Genomic DNA, 22757 nt, shown 5'->3' on the forward strand with positions numbered 1-22757 from the left:
AGATTTAGTAAATTAGGCCTATGATCTTGGGAATTTACAAGAACGATAAGCAAGCTTATTGAAACATCCTCAAGGGACTTGACATGATAGAAATAGAGCTGAAAAATGTGTTGCTTGAAAAGCACAGGTCAGGCAGCATCCAAGGAGCAGGAGAATTGACGTTTCGGGCATAAGCCCTTCTTCCTGAAGAAGGGTTCATGCCCGAAACGTCGATTCGCCTGCTCCTTTGATGCTGCCTGACCTGCTGCGCTTTTCCAGCAACACATTTTTCAGCTCTGATCTCCAGCATCTGCAGTCCTCACTTTCTCCATGGTAGAAATAGAAGTTATTTCCTTTTGTGGCAGAGTGAATAATCTCAGAATAAGGGGTCCTTCATTTAAGAGAAACGAGAAGGAACTTCTTCTGAGAATTCTTTACCAGAGAGGGGTTCAGGGCTCGGTTGTTAAATATATTCAAGGCTGGGATAGACAGAATTTTGATCAGTAAGGGAATCAACAGCTGTGAGAAATAGACAGAATAGTGGAGTTGAGGAATATCAAATCAGCTGTGACCTCATGCAATGGCCCACGTCTGCTTTTACATTTCATGATCTTTATTGGAGCAATGACTTAGGAATGTAAGATGGGATGTGGCAGAGGCCTGGTAAGCTTTGTTGTCTGGTACTGCAGTAGGTGTAGGAATGTGCAGTAGCAACCGTACCACCCATGTGCTCTGAGAAAACTGGAATGTTCCTAATGTCCCACTACATTCATGAAGGGTACCTCTGGACTGACATTTGACAGGGAGTATGGCTTTGCATCAAATATCGCCCCAGGGTTCCCAGTATATTGTGGCACATTCTTCTGGTGGGGCTAGGGGTATCTATGGCTTGCTTTGGACGAGTGGAGCACCACAGGGGTATGATGTGCAGTTAATGAGATGAGTTTGGGACAATAGCATGAGGAAAAAAAAAGATGCTAAGCTTCACAGGGGAATCCCCCATGAAATTTAATGACAATGACACTAAGTCAATTTCAGGTAAAAGTCAGCTCATAGTCTAAGTAGTAATTTCACTGCCATCTTAAAAAAATTGACTACATATGCTGTGCCTGAAAATCTCCTGTAAGTCTACCTCTTCTGGCTTTGCCAATGATGGTCTGCTTCAATTCTCTAGTTCATTCCATAAGAGGTTGATACTTAAAGTGATGGAGTGCAAGCACGCGTAATTGTTTGTACAGTAACATGATGTTATTTCTTAAAGCACATTAGGTTCCGACCATCTTGAGCAATGTGACACCTTACTGAATGCCTTCTGGAAATGCAAATATATTACCTTTTGGCATAACAAAAATATTCAATTTCTTTGATGATCAAAGATTCCAGTCAGCACAAACATAATGGAGTCCAAATGTGTTCTCACCATTTTTGTTTTATTTTAGAAACAGTGCTTTATTACCGTTAGGAAGGGATTCCCCTTCCTTCGAGTTTATAAAAGCCAGCAACAAGATCAATAATTTATACGTGGGAAGTAATACAAAAGGAATAATAGTCCATGTCCTATCTACTTAACATTCATGATTATATCTAATTATAACCCAATGAATACTGCTTGGTGATGAAGCTACTATACGATATATCATACCTTCCAGGGAAACGTTCACAAAACAAAGTGGATCAGGGTCAGGACAGTGTTGATGCTAGTTCTCTAGGAGGATTCAATACCACCTGTGCACATTTTTTCAATGCTTTTTAGTGTTTTCTCCTATTTTATTCCCTTTCCAAAGCTTTGCACCACAGAATAAATTCCAACTCTCCCATCTTATTGCTCCTTTCCTCTACAAGCTTGGGCGGTCAAATCCTCTCCCTGACTGATCGTAAACAAAAATCTGTGTAATGGAAGTTGACAATTTCTCTTGTTTTTATTTGGAGGAAGTACAGGGAGGCTGGGAAAGTGATTGTGTAGAGGAGCTGCTTTACAATTAAATGGAAAGAAATAAATGGTGTTTCAAAGGCTGGAAATTCAAATGATACAAAGATCAGCAGTGCCATTGTGGTAATGTCGCCTAGTCACTAATACCCAAGAGTGAGTTTCCTATTCCAGTCGGGATACAGCCACAAGCTGCACATGGGTACTGTCCGAATGAACACCACACACTCTCACACAAACACAAATCAAACAAAATAAATTCGTCAGTCCCATAGAAGCTGACCTGACGGACAGCGTTGTTGGACATTTACCCACACAGTGAGCTGCTGACTGAAGCAAGACAAATTTTATCCAAAAAAAGTTCTAACCTGAAATTGTTCCCTCCAAAGATTCTGCCTATTCTACAGCTGTTATGAGACTCTTAAAAAGCAAAAATAAAAATCAAGTAAAGAGAATAATTGCTGCAAGAACATGACCAATAGATTATTTGGCAGTTGAGAAGTTGAGTGCAGCTGTAGTGCTAAATTACTAAAACCTCTGCTGGTATAATATAAAAGTGAATCTATGTAAAAGAATGTGATTTGTAGTCATAGGAATGAAAGTGATTATCAAACCTGGTGTGACACCAAACAACACCTCACACTAATACAAGCTGCCTGTGGCTATGTTTTCCTTCCTCTATAATAACATTTTACATGCGAGACTATACTAACAGGAGCACTACCAAGAGATGCCATCAAGTGCTACACCAAGTTTCCATTTTAAATTCCTTCCTTTGTGATGAGACGTTTCTGTGAATGTTTCCCCATTACAATGACAACTAAAATATTTTATATACAAAAAACATAATTGTCATACAGCGACAAACCACGCTTTGGCTTGCAAAACAACATCATAATTTAAGGGCGGCAGTGTGGTGTCTATGACTAGTGTCCCTTTTTTTTAAAACAGCTTACTAAGCCGGTGCAGTACACATCACCTTTTACTGGATACTGCATGATCAGAAGCCCTGGCAGCAACTGCACTTGTCCTAAACATGAAAGTGCACTTCTCTTTCAATCCACGTCTCCCAGTGCAGGATATAAACGGGGTTCGAAAACATAAACCAGTGCCCCAGGAACACTGGTGCAGAATAGAAAGGTCTGGGCCAGTCCTGAGCCCGCACAATAAGCTATTAGCTACAGCCTCAACAAATGATTTTAACTCACATACCAGCTCAACTTGAACTTAAAAAAACACAAATCAACATCTGAAATGGCATCATGAATGCCTCTAAAATGTTTGCCAAAAGAGTGTGAAATTCTTGCTTTCTTACAAGGTAAAACTGGGTGACTGTCCTCCTAAATCATTTTTTGAATACAATTTTTTGACTAAACAACCACTCCATTTCTCATTTCCTTCAGTACGCACCCTTTTTCCTTTTATCAGGGCTAGGCCCATCTTTCTCTATTGCCAGGCAACCATTTTCTGTGCAGCATCTCCATTGCTGATGTTGTTACCTGCCAAGGTAAGTGAAATTAAGGCTGCAAATAAAAAGCAACCTAAATCTGCACTAATGGTTAAGGGCAATAAAATGGTTGAATTAAAAAGTCACCAGTTTTCAAATTGCAAGTCTGCTGAATGCAAGGGTGTCAATCAGAGCACATCCTAGGCTACATTAAAAAACATAGGGATACAAACAAATTGGATATATATGTATGCTAATGCTGGACTGATGCAATTAAAACATGCAAGGTGCCAACACCTTTGGACTGTATCTCTTACTGTGCTAACTGAAGCTTAAGTACAATAGCAATCCCATTTGCACCAGGATGGTTACTACCTGCATTTGGATGTGCTAGGTAAATCTCCTGGGATCCTCATGAATTTAAATCAATAATTTTAAAAACAAATGTACTCAGATAAATGTACATTATTGGGGTGGCCAGCTTCTGGAGCTTATTTAAAAAAAAACAAGATAAAGATGCATTCACTGAGTTTGATTGTAGTTTTTTTTTGGCTCTTGCTGTTGTTTAGACAGGTGCAAATAGACACCGTTTAGCTGGCTGACCAAATCTGGAAATGGTAAACTGTTGGAAGCTGCTGTTCTCCCTCTGAGAACAAAATGCAGCACAAACTGGTTCCATCAACTTGTACATGGGTCATTTCCATCCCTATCCCTTTCCCTTTCCCTCCCTCATTCTACACTGACCCATCTTCAGTAGTGAAATTCCACATCAACCCAGGGCTCTGGGAATCTCAGTAACTACAATCCTTTGTTGCTGCTGTTCTACACAATGCAGTACCTGGGACCAGCTTCCAATCGGCACCTAATTTCACTGTTGGCTTTCACTGACTTTGTTTTGTGACTAATATTTTTAGTTTCTTCTGATTCTCTTTTGTCGGATGAAGCTGATTTCATAAATGTCACTACACACACAAAGAAATGCACTTTTATACCACAGTTAAAAACTGTTTGCACAATCTTTGGAACAAAAAAAAATGAAGGCAGAAACATAAGGAAAAAAAATACATGTTTAGAAGAACATAATGAGGTATAAAAAATTAGGTCTCTCTCTCTTGTGTAATGATTTCCTCGCTTTCTCGTGTATTTTTTTTCATGTTGAGTTGCTATAAAGTTCCACTACTTGTAATATTGCAACACCCAGGCCTTGGGAAGGGACTGTTCCCATTGCAGGAGTTCACATCACTTTCAGTAGGGAGCAAAACGGCTGTATCCACCTCGGTATAAACTAGCCTGAGGAAGGAAGGAAAAAACAAGTAAGCAAGCAAAGTACAGGCCGATACATTTTTTCTTTTTCTTCTGATAGTACTATGGTGAACCCGAGACAGATGTGCGAGAGAGGTGCCAAGGCAGAAATCCTCTCAAATCCTAAGCTGCCCAGCCCATGGATAACAAGACTGATTTCTAGTTCTTTTAAATATTTCAAAAATAATTAACTAATGGAGCACAAACATAGAACGATTTTCTACAACGCTGGCTAACTGGAGGAGTTACTGTATTAAAAAAAGTTAAGAACAATCAACCTAAAAGATAAAGGTCAGAAGATAAAAGCTGCTTAAGCTACTTCAACTTTGGCAAAAAGTGAGTTGTACATGGTCATGATACCATGAGGACTTAGGACCAAAATAAGTGACATATGAGTATTCCAAATAATTACTTCTTCTGCAATGTATAAATACACCTCAGATCTCAGGGGTAATGGAATTAAAGGTGAGTTCTGAAATGCTTTTTAGTTCTGGCAGGAGCGTGAAGTGAGACTGACACTGTTGATCTACAATGATTGTGGGAGGCCTCCAAAAAATGATATTTAGATGCTTAAGCAGCTGCTTACAAGGGCTTATCTTTATTTCACATTTTTCAGCACAGCGCAAATTGACTAAGCCACTCTTTCAGTTGACACTTGCCTTCAAATAAGCTGCAAATATATCTTACAAATTTTAGGCAATACGTAATATATTAGCATCATATTATTGTCTCCAGGATGGACAGCAGAATGTGGTCAGGATATTCAACACAAGTCACCATGTGTGCATTATGTACAAAGGCACAGTTCTTGTTCTAGGGTGATTCAGTCTGCTTAAGAAAATTGCCTTTGGCTATGAACATACAAATCTTCAGCAAAAAGCCTGAAACAAAATATTACTATTTCATTTTGTGAAAAATGCATCGCACTGTGATGGAATCATAGGTGGAGATTTAAATAAGTTTCAAAGTTCACCAGTACCATGGAGCTAAACAGCAGAGAATCAACCTCAAGTAAACAGAGTTCCAGCTGTTTGCAGTTAATGCAGCTTCATTACAATTTCTAGCTCCTCAAACTCAATATCCTTGAGCTTCCTCTCATTAATATTTGAATAGCATCGTGCAAACAGACAGCTGCAGAACTACTATGCCATGATTTAATTGTTAACTGCTTACCTCCAAATATCCCAAATTTGACTCTCAATCAAAAAGAGTCTTACATTTCTGCTTTTTACACTCAATCCAAATGGTTTTGCTGAAAAATATATATAAAGATGGAAGGAGGAACAGGATGCTGATCAGGTTATGATCAACTTGCCTGGTGGCAAATATATCCTCTAGGAGAAAGTGAGGACTGCAGATGCTGGAGATCAGAGCTGAAAATGTGTTGCTGGAAAAGCGCAGCAGGTCAGGCAGCATCCAAGGAACAAGAGAATCGATGTTTTGGGCATAATCCCTTCTTCAGGAAGGGTTCATGCCCGATTCCTGAAGAAGGGTTCATGCCCGAAACGTCGATTCTCCAGCTCCTTGGATGCTGCCTGACCTGCTGCGCCTTTCCAGCAACACATTTTCAGCGGCCAATATATCCTTCCAAACAACTCATATTAGTACTGGTGTGGTCTAACAAGGTCTTTGCCCAGCTGAAGTATGACTCCTATTTATTTCCTTGTACCGGACATCAGGGCTTTCTGAAGTGGGGGTCAGGAATGTGGGACCATCAGCTCTAATGTAGCAAGCTCTGACTGAGTTAGAAAAGCCATGCCCTTGCTCTGAAATCCAGCTGTGCTCAAAGGCTTGTCCCCCACTTACTCTCAGTTCCCATTCTCACTGAGGAGTCACAACAATTTAACACTTCAAAATGGGGTCACAGTGGGAAAAAGGTTTTGAAGCATGAGCAGAAGTAGGAGAGTAAACAGTCGTCCCATCAAATCCTCAATCCCACATTCCTGCCTTTTCCCTATAACCTTTGATTCTCTTACTGATTTGAAACCCATCTATCTATTTCAGCCCTGAATATGCTTAATGGCACAGCCTCAACAACCCTCTTAAGAATTCCACATGCCCTGCATATAAAAGAGCAACATTCCATTAACCTTTTTATTATTTTACCTGTCCTGATATTTTAATGATTTGTTTATCCCAACCTCCCAAGCTGCATGAAATCGGTTAGAAGCCTTGCAGCATTGAGAAAGTATGCTAGCTTTATCACTTTCAGATCCAAAGTGAATTATCTCTTATTTGCCAACATTGAAATCTATTTGGCACATTTCTGTGCCTTCACTAAACCTATTCAGAAATCCACATTATAAAGCTAGTTTTCTTGATGGTGGATATGAAAACTATGATGAGTTATCTAAAAACAATTTAGTGCAGCAATGGCCTTTGGAGAAGAAAATCTACCATCCTTACCCAGTCAGCCGAGATGGTACTCTGAACTTACAGCAACGTGGTTGCCTCAATGTTCTCTGAAGTTACCTATTGACTCAGCTCAAGGGCAAAAACTGCCATTCTTGTCAACACCACCCTCACCCCATGAAAGAAAAACAACACTGATGCCCTGTTCCTATCACTCCGCCAGCTGTACAATATCAGGAACCACTTCAACCTTCACTCCCATTTCTTAAATCGATTACTTCCAACTATGATTGTTTTCACCTTTTTGAAGTTTTTTCAAACTTATAGATTTTATTTGATTTATTTTTTTTAGGACCTCTTCCAATTCTGATCATTTTGGGTCCCAATAGAGGATTTGGATAAATCTCACATCTTTATTGGTCTAAATTCAGAATTTTATACTTTAGCTCTGAACTTCAGGTAACATTTTATTATCTTAAAAAATGATGAGTTGCAATGTAAACAGTTGTGACAACAGAATTGGAAACATGAAGCCTTTTGTCCCTTGAGCTAACAGATGCAGCACACCAGTTAATCTTCCCTTTCACTGCTTCATTTAGAAAGCAGTTCATAAACTTGTTGCTGATCCTACCCATCGAGCCAGATCAGAGAGAGATTTTAGACAATTCCAAACAAAATGTGAATTCTTCTCAATTTTGTCTGTGCTAGAGATTATTTTAACTCCTATTGATACTACAGTAGGTTTATGAGCCCTGAGTATCATATAAACGGAACACAAAATACAGGCAGTCTAAATGCTCACTGCTAAAAGTTGCAAGACCTTTACCAGTAAAGATGGTTCTAATGGCTCTTTATCTGGTTGGTGTGTGGGATTGGCAAGAGGTTTGGAAACAGATGAGAAGGTAACAGCCAACTGCAAATGTGGCTTTGTTGGAATATGAGGAGGCTGTTGGTTAGGAACTAATAAGATGGTGTACTTGGAAGATTTTAACAGCTGCCCTCATGCACTGGACCTGTGGAATGGAACAATGATCCCACTCCACATGAACCAATGGTCAGTTTAGGAAGTGTGCATACTGGACAACAGTTACTGTGTAACTTCCATGTTTAAATAGCCCGGTAACATTCATTGTCTCGGGTTACGTCTCATTGGCCATTAAACGGAACAGGTGCCTGTGGAACCAGCACCTTCAGGAAAGGAAGGGAGAGAAACCTTTATTTGTTTATATCAAAAAAGATCTGATGACTGCTTATTCACAGAAACACCAACAATCAACTGGGGTGGATACAGCAGTGATTGCCAGTTAAATCTGCAATGACTACTGCAGTAAAGCAGTTTAAAAAGCGACCTGCATTTCCTGTCTCAGGTATTGCTGTGTTAAAGAACTTTCTGATCAAAGGGATGAGTCATTCCCCAAAAGGCAACAGTCTCTTGCTCCTTTGTCCCTGATGCTTTTGTCTCAGGTCAATACATTCAGGAAGCCCCTTGCCTCTATATGGGCACACAGCAATAAAACCCATAGGAGGGTGGAAGTACAGGTAGGAACCTCACATTTCTCAGCCTGAGCTGTGATGTTTGAAATGTACATTGTGCGTATCATCAGCCTGTTGACTGTTATGTCAGCTTGCTCGCAAACAAGAGATGTTAAATGAAGTTTAAGAGAGGAATCAAAGAACTGATGGCAGGCTAGTATAAAGTTTTCAGATCTGTCCTGTTTATTTATAGAGAAGCAGAAATAAACACTTTGTTCTAGGCCACCTCATCAATCAGGAGCATGGAGATCCAATTGAATCTTGGAGTGATGTATTAACCCATCAGAAACTAATCAATCACATTAATTGAACTTAGCGCTTGTTCGTATGTTTCAGATTTGCTGATCAGATAGGCACGAGTGGACATCAGCCACACAGATATGGTGAAATTAAAACATTTCTCAGCTTGCCTGATAACACTAGCAGGGTGTGTGTCTGCAGACAGATTCAATTAAGGAGGATGGATGGAGTTCTGGCAGCAGTCACATTAAATATGAACAATTTCATATACTGACTGTTTATCAACTTCCTGCTTGCCAGAGAATTCCACCAACAGCAGAGAGATGACTGCTTTTATTAGGCAAACAGCAACAATAATTTGCTCAGCCTAGTCAATGTAAAGTTTTCAAAACTTTAATTTCACTCTGAATTCTCCAAGTTTGCGTATCTCTGATATACACAATCTGTGAAATGAGAGCAGCTTGATAGCTTTGTGTCCTTCAGTCATAAGATACGTAGAGACCATCTCAGAATATTCATCAGCCTTGAAGGAATCAACTCCAGAATTCACCACAGCACTGACCTACGTAGGTCACAAGATTCCAGACTCTATTCCTGGTGAGTTTGGAGATGGCTGATCTCAGCCAAAAGATGGCAAAGAAGCTGTTACAATTGGTTGAAAGCCATTTGCCTGGAAAAGGGAAAGGGAAATCAGCAAGATCTCTTGCCCTATTTGCTATCTCGTATTCTCCATAGGAAAATGCACATCTTGGTCATCATGAGGCTGAATCAAACTCTAGTATGGTGCCTCACACCCTCCTAAACAGTACTCAACGACCCTCAATGTCCTGGTCTATACAGGGATAGCTGTATGGGAAAGAAACGTGTAAAGTGGGAGAAAAGGTGCGGCAAGGCAAGCGACATTCCACCCACTTGGAGCACAGCATGTCAGAGTATTGAAGTGGCGTGCTACCAGCATCTCAAGTACTGTACCAGATTACTTTTCACTACCACTTTACTGTGCTGAGTGAATATGGTACAAGCAACCAAGTCAGAGGGGGACAGCTCAAACCTCACCATGGCAACTGATTTCACTAACTTGGCTCACTGCAGGCTAGATAGTGATTGCTGCAAAACCTGCAATGTCTCACTCACATCCTTAAGGAAAGGACCTGCCTTTCTTCCAGTTTGGCCTCATATTCCCTGCAAACTCCCTGACCAAGTCAACTCAGCAGCTGCTTTACAACCTACCTTTAGGTTACCATGTTATGTACAAACAAAAGAGGGGTCAAGCATTTAAATATTCACCGGCCCAGTCCAATAGAGATAACGTTATCATGGCCCACGTGTGATTCCAGTCCTGAGCCACCAGCCCAAGAAATTTCAACCTACAAGTACCCGTATCCCCATATTCTGCCTCTCTTTTTCCTAGACTGCTTTAACATTGGTGCAACTTCAGACATTTAGACTGTGCACAATATTTTTTGCAGAATGGTTTATCATGTCTCAATTACACACAGCCAATGCAGATTCAACACAAATCCCTCATACCCCAGTCGTGTGTCTTGTAAGAGTGTTTTCAGCCTGAGTGGTAGAAAGTTGGAATGTGCTCCCTGAGTGTGTGTGGTGGTGATACTCCTGCAACATTTAAAAACCATCTCAATGAATATCTGAGCACTGTGAAGTCTGAAGTACCAACTACATACTCCACACATTTGCCACCAACTTAAGGCAGTTGACACGGTGATGGTCAGGAGTTGCATCTGAGTGCTTGCAAACTTTCTCAAACCCTGATCTGAGATTATGACCGATGTTGTCTCCATAACATAACTACAGACTTGCATTGCCATGATGTCTTCCTTCGCCGTTCTATTTCTGTCATCTGCTGCTGAAAATGTCATCCTTGCCATCATGGTCTCTGATCTGATACTCCCCCAGTGCCCTTCTCGTCATCCTCTACACTCTAAATTTTACCTCAAGCAACACTCCACTTCATGCAGGCTATTGTACACCAGTACAATTTCTCACTCATACAGCATCTAAAGACTCTTTGACTTACCATTGGTTTTCAGTCCTCCAATACATTGTCTTGATGTTTAAAACCTTACAGTGTCTAGGCCTTCATTAGCACAAACATTCTTTAATCCTACAGCCCTCCAGATTTCTCATTCCTCCAGTACTGGCCACGTGTTGTGCTGCTCCCCAGTTTTATTTTTGACAATCCAGACCTCAATCTGCAATTTCCTCCCATTCTCTGTATTACTCTTGTTAAAACTCACCTGCCTGATCAAGCTTTAGACCATTGCTTAACTTAAAACCTCCTTCTTTGGCTTAAAGTCCATTGAGGCACTCGGTACTTCTGACAGATTCCTTAGAACTACATTAAAGAGGTAATTTTTAAAAAAGGTCACAGATTACTCACCACAGCGCTAACTCCATAGGTGGGAGCAGGAGCGAGTGTGTGATAGGGATCCGCAGTGTAAACACGCCCATAGCTGCAAGCAAAATAACAAAATATGCATCAGTTTCAGGGACAAGGAAAATTATTTGAGACACAGTTATACCCATATCCACTGCTGCACAACAGCAATCAGATGTTACCCTCTCAATCCTAAAACTCCGACAATGTCTGTGTCATGTGCATACTACACAATGGATCTCATAAATGAATAGCCAGATATCAGCAAGAAATCCCTCCACAAGAGTCTGCAGGAATGATAGTGTGGGTTCTTGCTATAAGCAGGCTTCAAGACTTAACATGCCTCTTTAAATGGGTAATCTTTCATCATGGAACAAAATGCTTATATGCCATTGAAAAATCAGTCAGTAATAACACAATCAGAGAGGATGGTCCTTCACCCTGGATTAATGGCTGCAACCAGCAGTGACCTGCTAAGCTATACATCATCCTTGACAGGAAGTCCCAACAATGGTGGTTTATAAAGGTATGCAAGTTACTTGAAATTGATACTTTCAACAAAGACCCGTTTGAAATGTACCCAAAAAGTCACAAATGAAATAGTACAATCTCTCTTGACGAAATAGGAAGGTTTTTATGCTGAGGAGGAAAAGTAAAAAATGCAATGCATCATTCACCAGACAGGTGTTAAAAAAAATGGCTTTCCCAATAAGTTATAAAGAATTAGCTTGATTTCAGAGAGCATAAGCAGGCAACAAAATACTTTTACAGTTTATTTGGTTTCCCAGCAGCAGCAAGTAAAAGGATCTAACAGGGGGAAAAAAAAATCCAAGATAAAAATGTAGTTCACTTTGTAGTTACACCTAATCAGAGCAGGGCATTTCATTATCAATGGTCTGCAAACTTTCTTATGGCTTTAACTTAAATCAAATTGGCCTGATATGACTTTTCCACTCAAGATATTTTATTTAAATGAATGGAAATCTTTATACACTACAAATAGAAAACAACAGAAACAAAAATAAGATCTGGGGTTTCATTTATGTGGGCTGAAGGGGTATCTGATTAAAGTCTACAAAATTATGAAAGGCATAGATAAGATAGATTGTGAAAATCTTTCCCCATGACAGACCAGAGGGTATAAGTTTAAGGTGAGCAGTAAGTGATTTAGAGGGAATCTGAAGTAAAATCTTTCTTCCCAAAGAGTGGTAGAAAGTTGGAATGTGCTACCTGAGAAGGTGGTGGAGGCAGGTGCTCCTGCAGCATTTAAGTAGTGCCTGGATGAATATTTAAAATGCCAGGGCATGTTGTAGGCTACAGATCAAATACAGACAATGGGCCTGTTTCTATGTAATATGACTTGATGACTCTAGGTGTGTGCCAAAGACAAGGAAGTGAAGAACAACCTTCTGCCTGATAACATCTTTTGGTAGCATGTTCAATGTGGAAAAACCTATATGCAAGTTGAGGCCACAACTGGTGCTTTGAATGCATTTCTGGGCACCACAACATAGGATTAGAATCACTGGAAGGATACAGTAAGGATTAATTAGAGCATCATGAATAAATGCTTTCAAAAGTATTACAGCTTTTTCCACCTGAACAAAGATGAGTAAGGGAATATTTCATTGAGGTTTCAAAGTATGAAAGGTTTTGAGAGAATAAATAACGAAAGCTGGTTCTCTGCTTGGTACACCAATGATTTTCAACAGTTTCTTCCAAACCTACAACCACTACCATCTAGAAAAACAAGGACACACAACCACCTATAAGTTCTCCTTCAAACCACTCATCATCCTGACTGGAAATACATTGCCGTTCCCTCGCTGTCAAACTCATGGGACACACTTCCTCACAGCACTGTGGATGTCCCTACACCACATGGCCCAGCAGGGTAAGAGGGCAGCTCCCCACCATCTTCATAAGGGCAATTATGGATGGTAAACAAATGTTGGCCAAGCCATTGACGCCATTTTAAAAATTCATCCAGGGATGAGAATGTTCCTGGCTAGACCAGCATTTATTGCCCACCCCTAATTCCCCAGATGGCAGTTAAGAGTCAATCACACAGCTTTGGGTCTGGAGTCACATGAAGGTCAGACCAGGCAAGGAAGGTAGATTTCCTACCATGAAGGACATTAGTGGACAAGATGGGTTTTTTCTGACAATCAACAATGGTTTCATGGTCACCATTAGACTCCATTCTAAATTTTTAAAAAAATTACTTAATTGAAATCAGGAGGATCATGACAACAGGGCATGTGAGAAGGATTCTTTCACCATTTTTGTAAGCCACGTCTTGTGTTGTGATTTATATAATTAGGAGCAAAAGGTGGACATTCGGTCCCTCGAGCCTCCTCTGTTACTCAGTAAAATCATGACTGATCGGTTTGTTTAGAATTTCACGTTCCTATCTCCCCTGATAATCCTTGATTCCATTGTTTTATTCTAGGAAAGGCATGCTGAAAGGCATCATAACCGAAGCAAGTATTATACGTAAATATATAGGCCACAAAGAGACGGAAAGCTTTCTTGTAAAAAGCAGAATTAAGAGACCCTTCAAATTGAGTGGCTCTGAAATTATGCAAATTTTGAGTCATATAAAAGTTAAAAGGTGTTGCTTTACTGGGAGCCAATGATGACAGCCTGGATTGGAGGTTGTTGTGGTTCTGTTCACCGAGCTGAGAATTTGTGTTGCAGACGTTTCGTCCCCTGTCTAGGTGACATCCTCAGTGCTTGGGAGCCTCCTGTGAAGCGCTTCTGTGATGTTTCCTCCGGCATTTATAGTGGTTTGAATCTGCCGCTTTCGGTTGTCAGTTCCAGCTGTCTGCTGTAGTGGCCGGTATATTGGGTCCAGGTCGATGTGCTTATTGATTGAATCTGTGGATGAGTGCCATGCCTCTAGGAATTCTTTGGCTGTTCTCTGTTTGGCTTGTCCTATAATAGTAGTGTTGTCCCAGTTGAACTCATGTTGCTTGTCATCTGTATGTGTGGATACTAAGGATAGCTGGTCGTGTCGTTTCGTGGCTAGTTGGTGTTCATGGATGCGGATCGTTAGCTGTCTTCCTGTTTGTCCTATGTAGTGTTTTCTGCAGTCCTTGCATGGGATTTTGTACACTACATTGGTTTTGCTCATGCTGGGTATCGGGTCCTTTGTCCTGGTGAGTTGTTGTCTGAGAGTGGCTATTGGTTTGTGTGCTGTTATGAGTCCTAGTGGTCGTAGTAGTCTGGCTGTCAGCTCAGAAATACTCTTGATGTATGGTAGTGTGGCTAGTCCTTTGGGTCGTGGCATGTCCTCATTCCGTTGTCTTTCCCTTAGGCATCTGTTGATGAAATTGCGGGAGTATCCGTTTTTGGAGAATACATTGTATAGGTTTTCTTCTTCCTCTTTTTGCAGTTCTGGTGTACTGCAGTATGTTGTGGCCCTTTTGAACAGTGTCTTGATGCAACTTCTTTTGTGTGTGTTGGGATAGTTGCTTTCGTAGTTCAGGACTTGGTCTGTGTGTGTGGCTTTCCTGTAAACCTTTGTGGTGAATTCTCCGTTCGGTGTTCTCTGTACCATCACATCTAGGAATGGGAGTTGGCTGTCCTTGTCTTCCTCTCTCGTGAATCGGATTCCTGTGAGTGTGGCGTTGATGATCCGGTGTGTGTTCTTTATTTCTGTGTTTTTAATTATCACAAAGGTGTCATCCACATATCTGACCCAGAGTTTGGGTTGAATTTGAGGTAAGACTGTTTGTTCTAATCTTTGCATTACCGATTCTGCTACACTACATAGGACAAACAGGAAGACAGCTAACGATCTGTATCCATGAACACCAACTAGCCACGAAACGACACGACCAGCTATCCTTAGTAGCCACACACGTAGATGACAAGCAACATGAGTTCGACTGGGACAACACTACTATTATAGAACAAGCCAAACAGAGAACAGCCAGGGAATTCCTAGGGGCATGGCACTCATCCACAGACTCTATCAACAAACACATCAATCTGGACCCAATATACCGGCCACTACAGCAGACAGCTGGAACTGACAACCGGAAGCGGCAGAGACAAACCACTATAAATGCCGGAGGAAACATCACAGAAGCGCTTCACAGGAGGCTCCCAAGCACTGAGGATGTCACCTAGACAGGGGGTGAAATGTCCGTAACACAGATTCCCAGCTCGGCGAACACAACCACACAACGAGCACCCGAGCTACAAATCTTCTCACAAACTTTGGATTGGAGGTTGCTGGCTCACCACAAGGTCAAATGTGAACCTAGATTGTGAACAGACTGGCACATTCCAAGGTCCAGGACTACATGTTGAGGGATGCGCTGAAGCTTGGGGCAGCTGCCACCAAGGCGCGGTGGGGAAAGACCACCGTGTAACATCTGCCTGCCTAAGAAGAACAGGGGAGGGGGGGGGGGGGGCCACCCAGTCATTTGGGCTCCGCTGACGCTTCAGCAGAAGAGCTGGATAGTAAATGTACAGACTTGTATATATGAAAAATAAATTTTGATGTCTGTATGTAAAGCAATGTAATGTGTGCACAAGAATGGCATGACCAATTGTATAGAGGTCCAAATAATTTTATGAATAAAGTATATTTTTGAAATTAAAAAAAATTGTGAACAGACTCATTGAACCTCACACTGTTGTCAGGGAATGGGAATGGAATTTGGAATCCACAAGTAATGGCTTCAATCTCATCAATTCTTAACTGCAGGATATTTCTGCTCACTCAATTCTAGATGTTGGATAAGCTGTCTGATAGCAATAGTAGAGAAACAGAGAGACTGGTGGGGAGGTAGAGTTGGATGATGTAAAAACTAAAATTTGAGATGATGTCATTGAGAGAGGAGCAAGGACTGATCCTTGGGGAATGGAGGCAAAAATATTAAACACAACTTTAAAATAGATGATTCCTTCTGTCTCACTGGCAGGCAGTTGAGGTCACCACACCTATTTCAAGATGGCACTCTCAAAGATGCATCATTTTGCCACTTCCCTTTCTAACGTTCCAACCACTCTTTATTAGATAGGCCCCATTGCAGGTCACTTTCAAGTAAAGACATGAATATTTTGTACATGAATAATGGCTACTTGAGGTAAGCATGAAATGACTGTTGCTTGTGAAAACAAATCCCAGTGAGCAGTCAGTATCTTCAGCAAGTCTGAGTACGGTGGAAAGCTGTCAGAAATTGTAAAGTGACCTAACGTCTAAAATGGATTTTCATTCTTCCTGATTCTTCTAGTTTCCGAATGGACAATCAGTGATTTCATTCTAATATTTGTCTGGAGGATGAACAATGTGCAATACTGATGATTCACTCACTTATGGATAATCCAAACAAAGCACTCTCGGTGAGTGCCTACATTATAAGAATTTTTGATAAATCAGTCTCCAAAATGATGCATTTTGTTAATGATTCCTGAGCAGAGAACTTCCATTGCCATAAGAACAGTGAACAAATGCAGGCTCTAGCAGCATGGCAATCTCACGTAACAAAGAGAACTCGGTATAACAACAACAAAGAACAGACATCCTTCCTGCTACAATGAACAGTGAGAAATAAATAGGCTTGGTTCTTACCTGTCACTATATGCAGTGGCCGTAGCAGTTGCTGGCTGTGCATACCTGTAGGCTGCATATCCACCCTATAAAAAAAACATGATGTTTAAGAAGATGGCTAAATGGTCACATGCACACCAAAATAATGGCAAAAACTGCATTTGTTTCATATATTATGAATTTTAAAGCAAAAGTTGACCCATGTCTGTTCATTGTTAACACTGCAGATTTTAAACTTTTTTGAAAAATTCTTGAATGACAACATTTTAAAGAGCTAACCATCTACTTTCAAAGCATTAGGTTTGAAAATTTAGATAGGATATTGCATTTGACAATCTAACTTTGAAAGCCTACTAAGTAATTGTTGTGCAATTAACCCTAGATATCATCTAGAAGTGCCAACCCTCTTTCATCCATTGCTGAAATAAGAATTTACTTCCACCAAGTCATCATGAGCAAGTAACTCTGGGCTGTGCTGACTGCATTCTCCTCAACACAGTGTAATTAACAAAGTGGTGGCTGGTACTTTGACTGTTTCCCACTCTACTGTCGATCTCTACCCCTTCTTAGTGGACTATGGGTAAAGTTACCATTATACCTTCAGGTGAAGAAATTCTGACTAGCTAAGTCCCCAAGTGAAATATGGGATGAAGGTAAGAAGGAACATTGAGTGTGGAGATACAAAAATGCAAATAAACCAAGAGAATAGAAGAGTTTTAAATATCTAACTCTATCAATAACAATGCCCGCCAAACTAAAACACTCCACACATGCACTGATGTCCAAAAATCTCTCCTCATTCAATTAGTCCATCCTTGATAAGGTATACCAAGTACTATCAACAGACATGTGCAGTTGTCTTCCGTACAGGGATACAGACAAAGTGGCAATAAATGACAGATGAGATACAATGTGGGAAAAATACAAGTTTATTCATTTTGGTGGGATAAAAAGCAGGTGATTCAGTTCGAGAAAGAATGTAGAATTTTATGGGATGGGGGAATCTGACTGCATCCACATATGAATTATATGAAGTCAGGATGGAGGTCGAGCAAGTAATTAGGATGAAAAATGGAATGTTGGCCTACATTACTAAAGGGGTGAAGCATAAAAGTAGGGAAGCCTTGTTACAGCTGTATACAGTTTTAGTGAGACAGTACCTGGAGAGAGCAGACAGCTTTAGTCTCCTTATTTAAAGGAGGAATATACTTGCAATAGAGGCAATTCAGAGAAAGGTTGGCATGTTGATTTGTGAGATATGGCAAAGTGGAAGGATGAGGAAAAAGTAAGGAGAAGTTGAGCATGTTGTGCACATACTCACTGGATTTTAGAAGGATGAAAGGAGATCATACCAAAACAGATAACAGAGTATGTTCTGAAATAATGTCTGTCCTTCTGGGGAATCTAGAACTAGGAGACAGTTTCAGGTTAAACGGTCTCTTGTTTGAGATAAGGAAGAAAGGAACTTTCTTTTCTCAGGATGTTAATTTTTGGAGAGGAGTGGAGGGTGGGTTATTGAGTATATTCAAGTCTGAGTCAGACAGTTTTTGATCCACAAAGGAGTTGAGGATTATAGGGAAAGTGGAAGTGAGGTCATGATCTTAGTGAACAGATCTGGTTCAAAGCTCCTCCTTCTTTTGCTTGTTATGTCCTGAGAGACTGCCTATACATCTGATAGCAACTAACACAATAATATAGCACTGTACTAGTGTCTTTCCAACAGACCAACAGGGCTGAGGGAAAAATGGAATTTAGTGAGCAAGAAATCTCTGACAGCAAAACTTTAACAGTTTGAACACTGCTCATGACTTTATTTAACATCATTGCCAAACATTCGTAATGAATAGTTGACTCTGCAGCTCAAGTGGATTAAATTACATTTAAAACAAATGCAGTTTTAGAAAATACATTTAAGATGCAATAAAAAAATGAATATTTATTTTCTAAACAATCAAGCTGTGGTATCCGTCAATCAGGAGAAATTGGAGCATGCGAATGTCCGAATCTACAGCACTAGCAATCACCAACCAAATGATCCACAGACTAATTCCGGGCGTCCCAGCATTCTCCAGAGACAGCCCTCAGCCCTATACGCTATGGCAAGCCCGAGTGAAGGAAACAGCCTGGATTACTAGAGCGTGCAGCCACGATTCTCAGTATTATATAGATATAAAATGTATATATAAAAATGTAATAAACATTCACGATCACCATTCACTCATTGCAGCCTCTTCCGCATACCTAAGAGGTTAACGTTCACGTCAAGCAAACCACATTAAACGTTCTTGCTGCAGTTAGAGGTGGGAGCTGAATACTAACCAAACTCTATAGCATGTTTATGAAAGATCCGTGGAAAGGTTGCTTAAAGTAGCAGCTGCTTGCTGGGAACAATTTTTTAAACACAAATGTCATTACTGAAATGCAAAATGGGAAAAAAGCTAACTTTCAATGAAACAGCTGTATCAAACATTAATCCTTTCACTTATAACATCGTACTCTGAATAAAGTCCTAATTTATTTTGAATCCTATGAATGGTAGATCTCACCGGAAAGTATATTTCTCAGTAGATTATAACCATTATGTATGTTTTGAACAGAAGAGGAGGAAGATTGTGTGGCAGCTTCACTTGTATTCATTAACCAATTTTTAGTGTTTCAGCTGGAGTCCCCTTGCTAGATTACCTGCTTCTATTTCAAGGGGAATAGAAATTTAAGTTGAGTGTCTCCAAGCTTCACTGGGTAAATACACTGCCTGGTGCACACTGAATGACACAAATCATAATAGTTTTGTTTCCCGTTTAGGGGCATCAAGTGGATGGCAGTTGGGAAATTATCAATTGTTCAAATGCCCATGGAGTGAGGGGGAAAATTAACAGGAGGCTACTAATATGCAGTGACTCTGTGTGCATGAGAGATAATTAGATTCCCTATAGTGTGGAAACAGGCCCTTTGGCCCAACCAGTCCACAATGACCCTCCAAAGAGTAAAGACCCTGACCCATTTCCCTCAGATTAATGCACCTAACACTATGGGCAATTTAGCATGGCCAATTCACCTGACCTGCACATCTTTGGACTGTGGGAGGGAACCAGAGCACCCGGAGGAAACCCACGCAGACGCTGGGAGAATGTGCAAACTCCACACAGACAGTCACCCGAGGCTGGAATCGAACCTGGGACCCTGGTGCTGTGAGGCAGCAGTGCTTACCACTGAGCCACCGTGCTGCCCAGATAACAGAACCTGGCTCACTTTGAGTGCCCTTCAAAGCTGAATAGCCTCTTGATGCTACCTAGATTCACTTGGGTGAGGTTTTAAAAGATTTTCCTAAACCATATCTGGCAACAGTTAGCACCTGCCCAGAGGGAAGAAAATGGGAGAAAAAGCCCTCCTTTGTAAATACCAAAATGTGGTGGGGATCATGACTGTGCAGCTATCAGTGGGATGGATTATGCAATCTGCCCAGTTCCAAATGAATTGCAGTAGAAGTATGGTTTGTTTTTATAACATTGTAGAACAGGTAACAGTATAGACCTGCATCTAACATTACAAAGGGAATTGTCTGACATCAATAGTTTTTACTTGGTCCAATTCTGGAATTTTAAACCAGTGTTTTGGGTATCACATTCCACGATCTATCGCTATGAGAACAAAAAAATTCAATGGTCTTTAATATTCCTCACGCATGAAAAGTGATCAGACAGCAATAATTCTACCTGAAGTGCATTTAAATATTTATTGTGTTTTAACAAGAAAACCCTAATCCAAAGCTAGCCACTGAATGAAAACGTATAATCATTTGCACGGGTACATGAATTAATGGGAAAGGATGGTGCATTTATGCCCTGATGCACTGGAGTGAATGGAAGTGACTTGCTTCATTGGAATTCAATGCTTAGATCCCATTAGGTTTTATCTACATTGTCCTGCATGATTAATGTACTGCAGGTTGGTTTCACATTTCCCACTGATATTGCTTCCATGCGTATAAAAAGGAGTTTTTTTTATCACCTCATTTGTCTCTCTTATTGCAGGCATATGTCCTTAAAGATTTCTCCCAAGCTCCACAGTAAACAAGGCGACTGTAATTCTGCTTCCCATGGTCTCCATGACTTGGATAGTTCAGACTTCCGTCAATGCACAGAAATGGGTACTGGTTTGCAAAGTATATTTAAAAAACTATTCCTGCCTGCAACCAGGAGTTTATTGTTGGGAAATGAATAAATGATTGAAGAGAGAATCACCCTGGGCCTCAAAGCAGTCTCGAATGTGCAGGGAAGCACGGCCTAGTGGTATTATCGCAGGACTGTTAATTTAGAGACCTAGGTAATGTTCTGGGGATCAGGGGTTGAATCCCATCACAGCAGATGGTGGAATTTGAATTAAATAAAAATCTGGAAATAAGAGTCTAATGATGATCATGAATCTATCATTAATTAGCAGCAAAACCCATATTGTTTACTAACGCTCTTCAGGGAAAGAAATGGCCATCCTTACCTGGTCAAGCATACATGTGACTCCAGACCCAAAGCAATGTGGTTGACTCTTAACTGCTCTCTGGGCAATTAGGGATGAGCAATAAATGCTGTCTAGCCAGTGATGCCCTCATCCCGTGAATGAATAATGAAAAGTTGGCTCTGCAGAAGTTTGGAGGAAAACATGTTACCTTCCCATTGCCCTCTCCTTCATGAACTGGGGCATGGGAGGGCTATTTCCAAAAATGACAGGAGATTTTACAAGGAACTTGATACTCATGCTAAATAAACTGATCCTTAAGTACGAGACTTTGATCCTTAAGTAAGAGCACCATCCTTTCAATTTGGATTTCTAACCCTACTCCGCCCAAACAGATGTTCCTTGGACAATTCCTCGGCACTGGGTTGGTACACAACCTTCAATCAGACCAACATGGTGAGACACACTCATGGTTTTTTAATAATTCAAAGTGAAATGCATTGAGTTGGTAATAAACACTAAACTCACATGATAAACCTACCAATTATATTCATCAGGAGGGCACTCTCCTTTTAAGTGTGTGTTAGCTCAAGGTGATATTACTGCATTCTTCAGGAATGCTTTTATCTTCATTTAGTGCCTGCTCCCATCCCTAACTGCAGTCTTTGCTGTTAGTAGGATTTGTCACTGCAATCCACAATCTGTGCGATTGGTCTCTTCACACATTTCTATCATACCTGCGGTAACTTACTGCTATACACTGGTTCCTGATACACTATTCTATAATAAAACACAGGGAAGAACATTGGCGACAAGGCTGGAAAAGAAACAACTGAATAGAGAGAGAGAAAGAAAGAAAGAGAGACCCTCCTTGGATAAAGCCATTCTATTATTGGAGGATGCTTTATGCTGAAGAACCTTTCAACACCAGATTTATAAAGCAAAGGACATTCACAGGCTGTTCAATTACACACTCTTGAAATAATTGAACACTTGTTAAAATTTACTCTGAGCACCTGTCACAACACTCCTTTTGTCAACTGTCTCCAATTTCTACTTACAGATCAAAGGTGATGGATTTGATTTCAAAGTCAAATGTATGCACCACACACCAGCATTCCTCAGTAAACATTTTGGTTCAATTTAAAATAAAAATTCAAAAGGATACAAGATTTAGTGAACAGTATTAGTAACCTCAGCAACTGATTGAGCAAGGTATTCCTTACAGCACGGTTGCAGTACATGAACTGGTGCAGCAAAAGTCAACTTTATTTGATATGTTCTTTTTGATATCATTGTATTTACGTGATATCCCAAAAGAAACTGCTTCCATCCAATGTGTAATACTTGAAAGCATTAAAAGTCAGAACACTGTACACTGCATATAGAAACAAAGGAATATTATTTTTCCGTTGACTGAACTTAAAACAGAATACGCTGAGGAAGCCTGGTGTTTCAAATTTATATTAAATGGACAGTGAAACCAGTTAACTATGAATTAGCACCCAGCAGATGAGAAGAAAACACACAGCGAGAGAAAATATTAGCATACTGACTTAAA

The 22757-nt window shown here is 40.4% G+C and overlaps 1 protein-coding gene across 11 annotated transcripts in view; it reads right to left on the reverse strand.

The window, feature by feature from the left end:
- Positions 1-1390: 1390 nt before the first annotated feature.
- Positions 1391-22757, reverse strand: part of LOC140489423 (RNA binding protein fox-1 homolog 2-like) — a 370713-nt gene continuing 349346 nt past the window's right edge. For 7 of the 11 annotated variants that reach the window (XM_072588967.1, XM_072588965.1, XM_072588966.1 and 4 more), the window contains 4 exons: positions 21934-21976; positions 16766-16830; positions 11182-11254; positions 1391-4643 (listed from right to left, as the gene is read on the reverse strand). In XM_072588967.1, coding sequence (XP_072445068.1) covers positions 4599-4643; positions 11182-11254; positions 16766-16830; positions 21934-21976 — 226 coding nt within the window. In that variant the 3' untranslated portion in view covers positions 1391-4598. Of the gene's footprint in view, positions 4644-11175; positions 11255-16765; positions 16831-21933; positions 21977-22757 lie in introns of those variants that run through there. The other 4 variants (XR_011963127.1, XM_072588964.1, XR_011963128.1 and 1 more) reach the window with 4 other exon arrangements.

This window comes from Chiloscyllium punctatum, chromosome 18 (genome assembly GCF_047496795.1).
Source record: "Chiloscyllium punctatum isolate Juve2018m chromosome 18, sChiPun1.3, whole genome shotgun sequence".
Classification (NCBI taxonomy): Eukaryota; Metazoa; Chordata; class Chondrichthyes; order Orectolobiformes; family Hemiscylliidae; genus Chiloscyllium; species Chiloscyllium punctatum.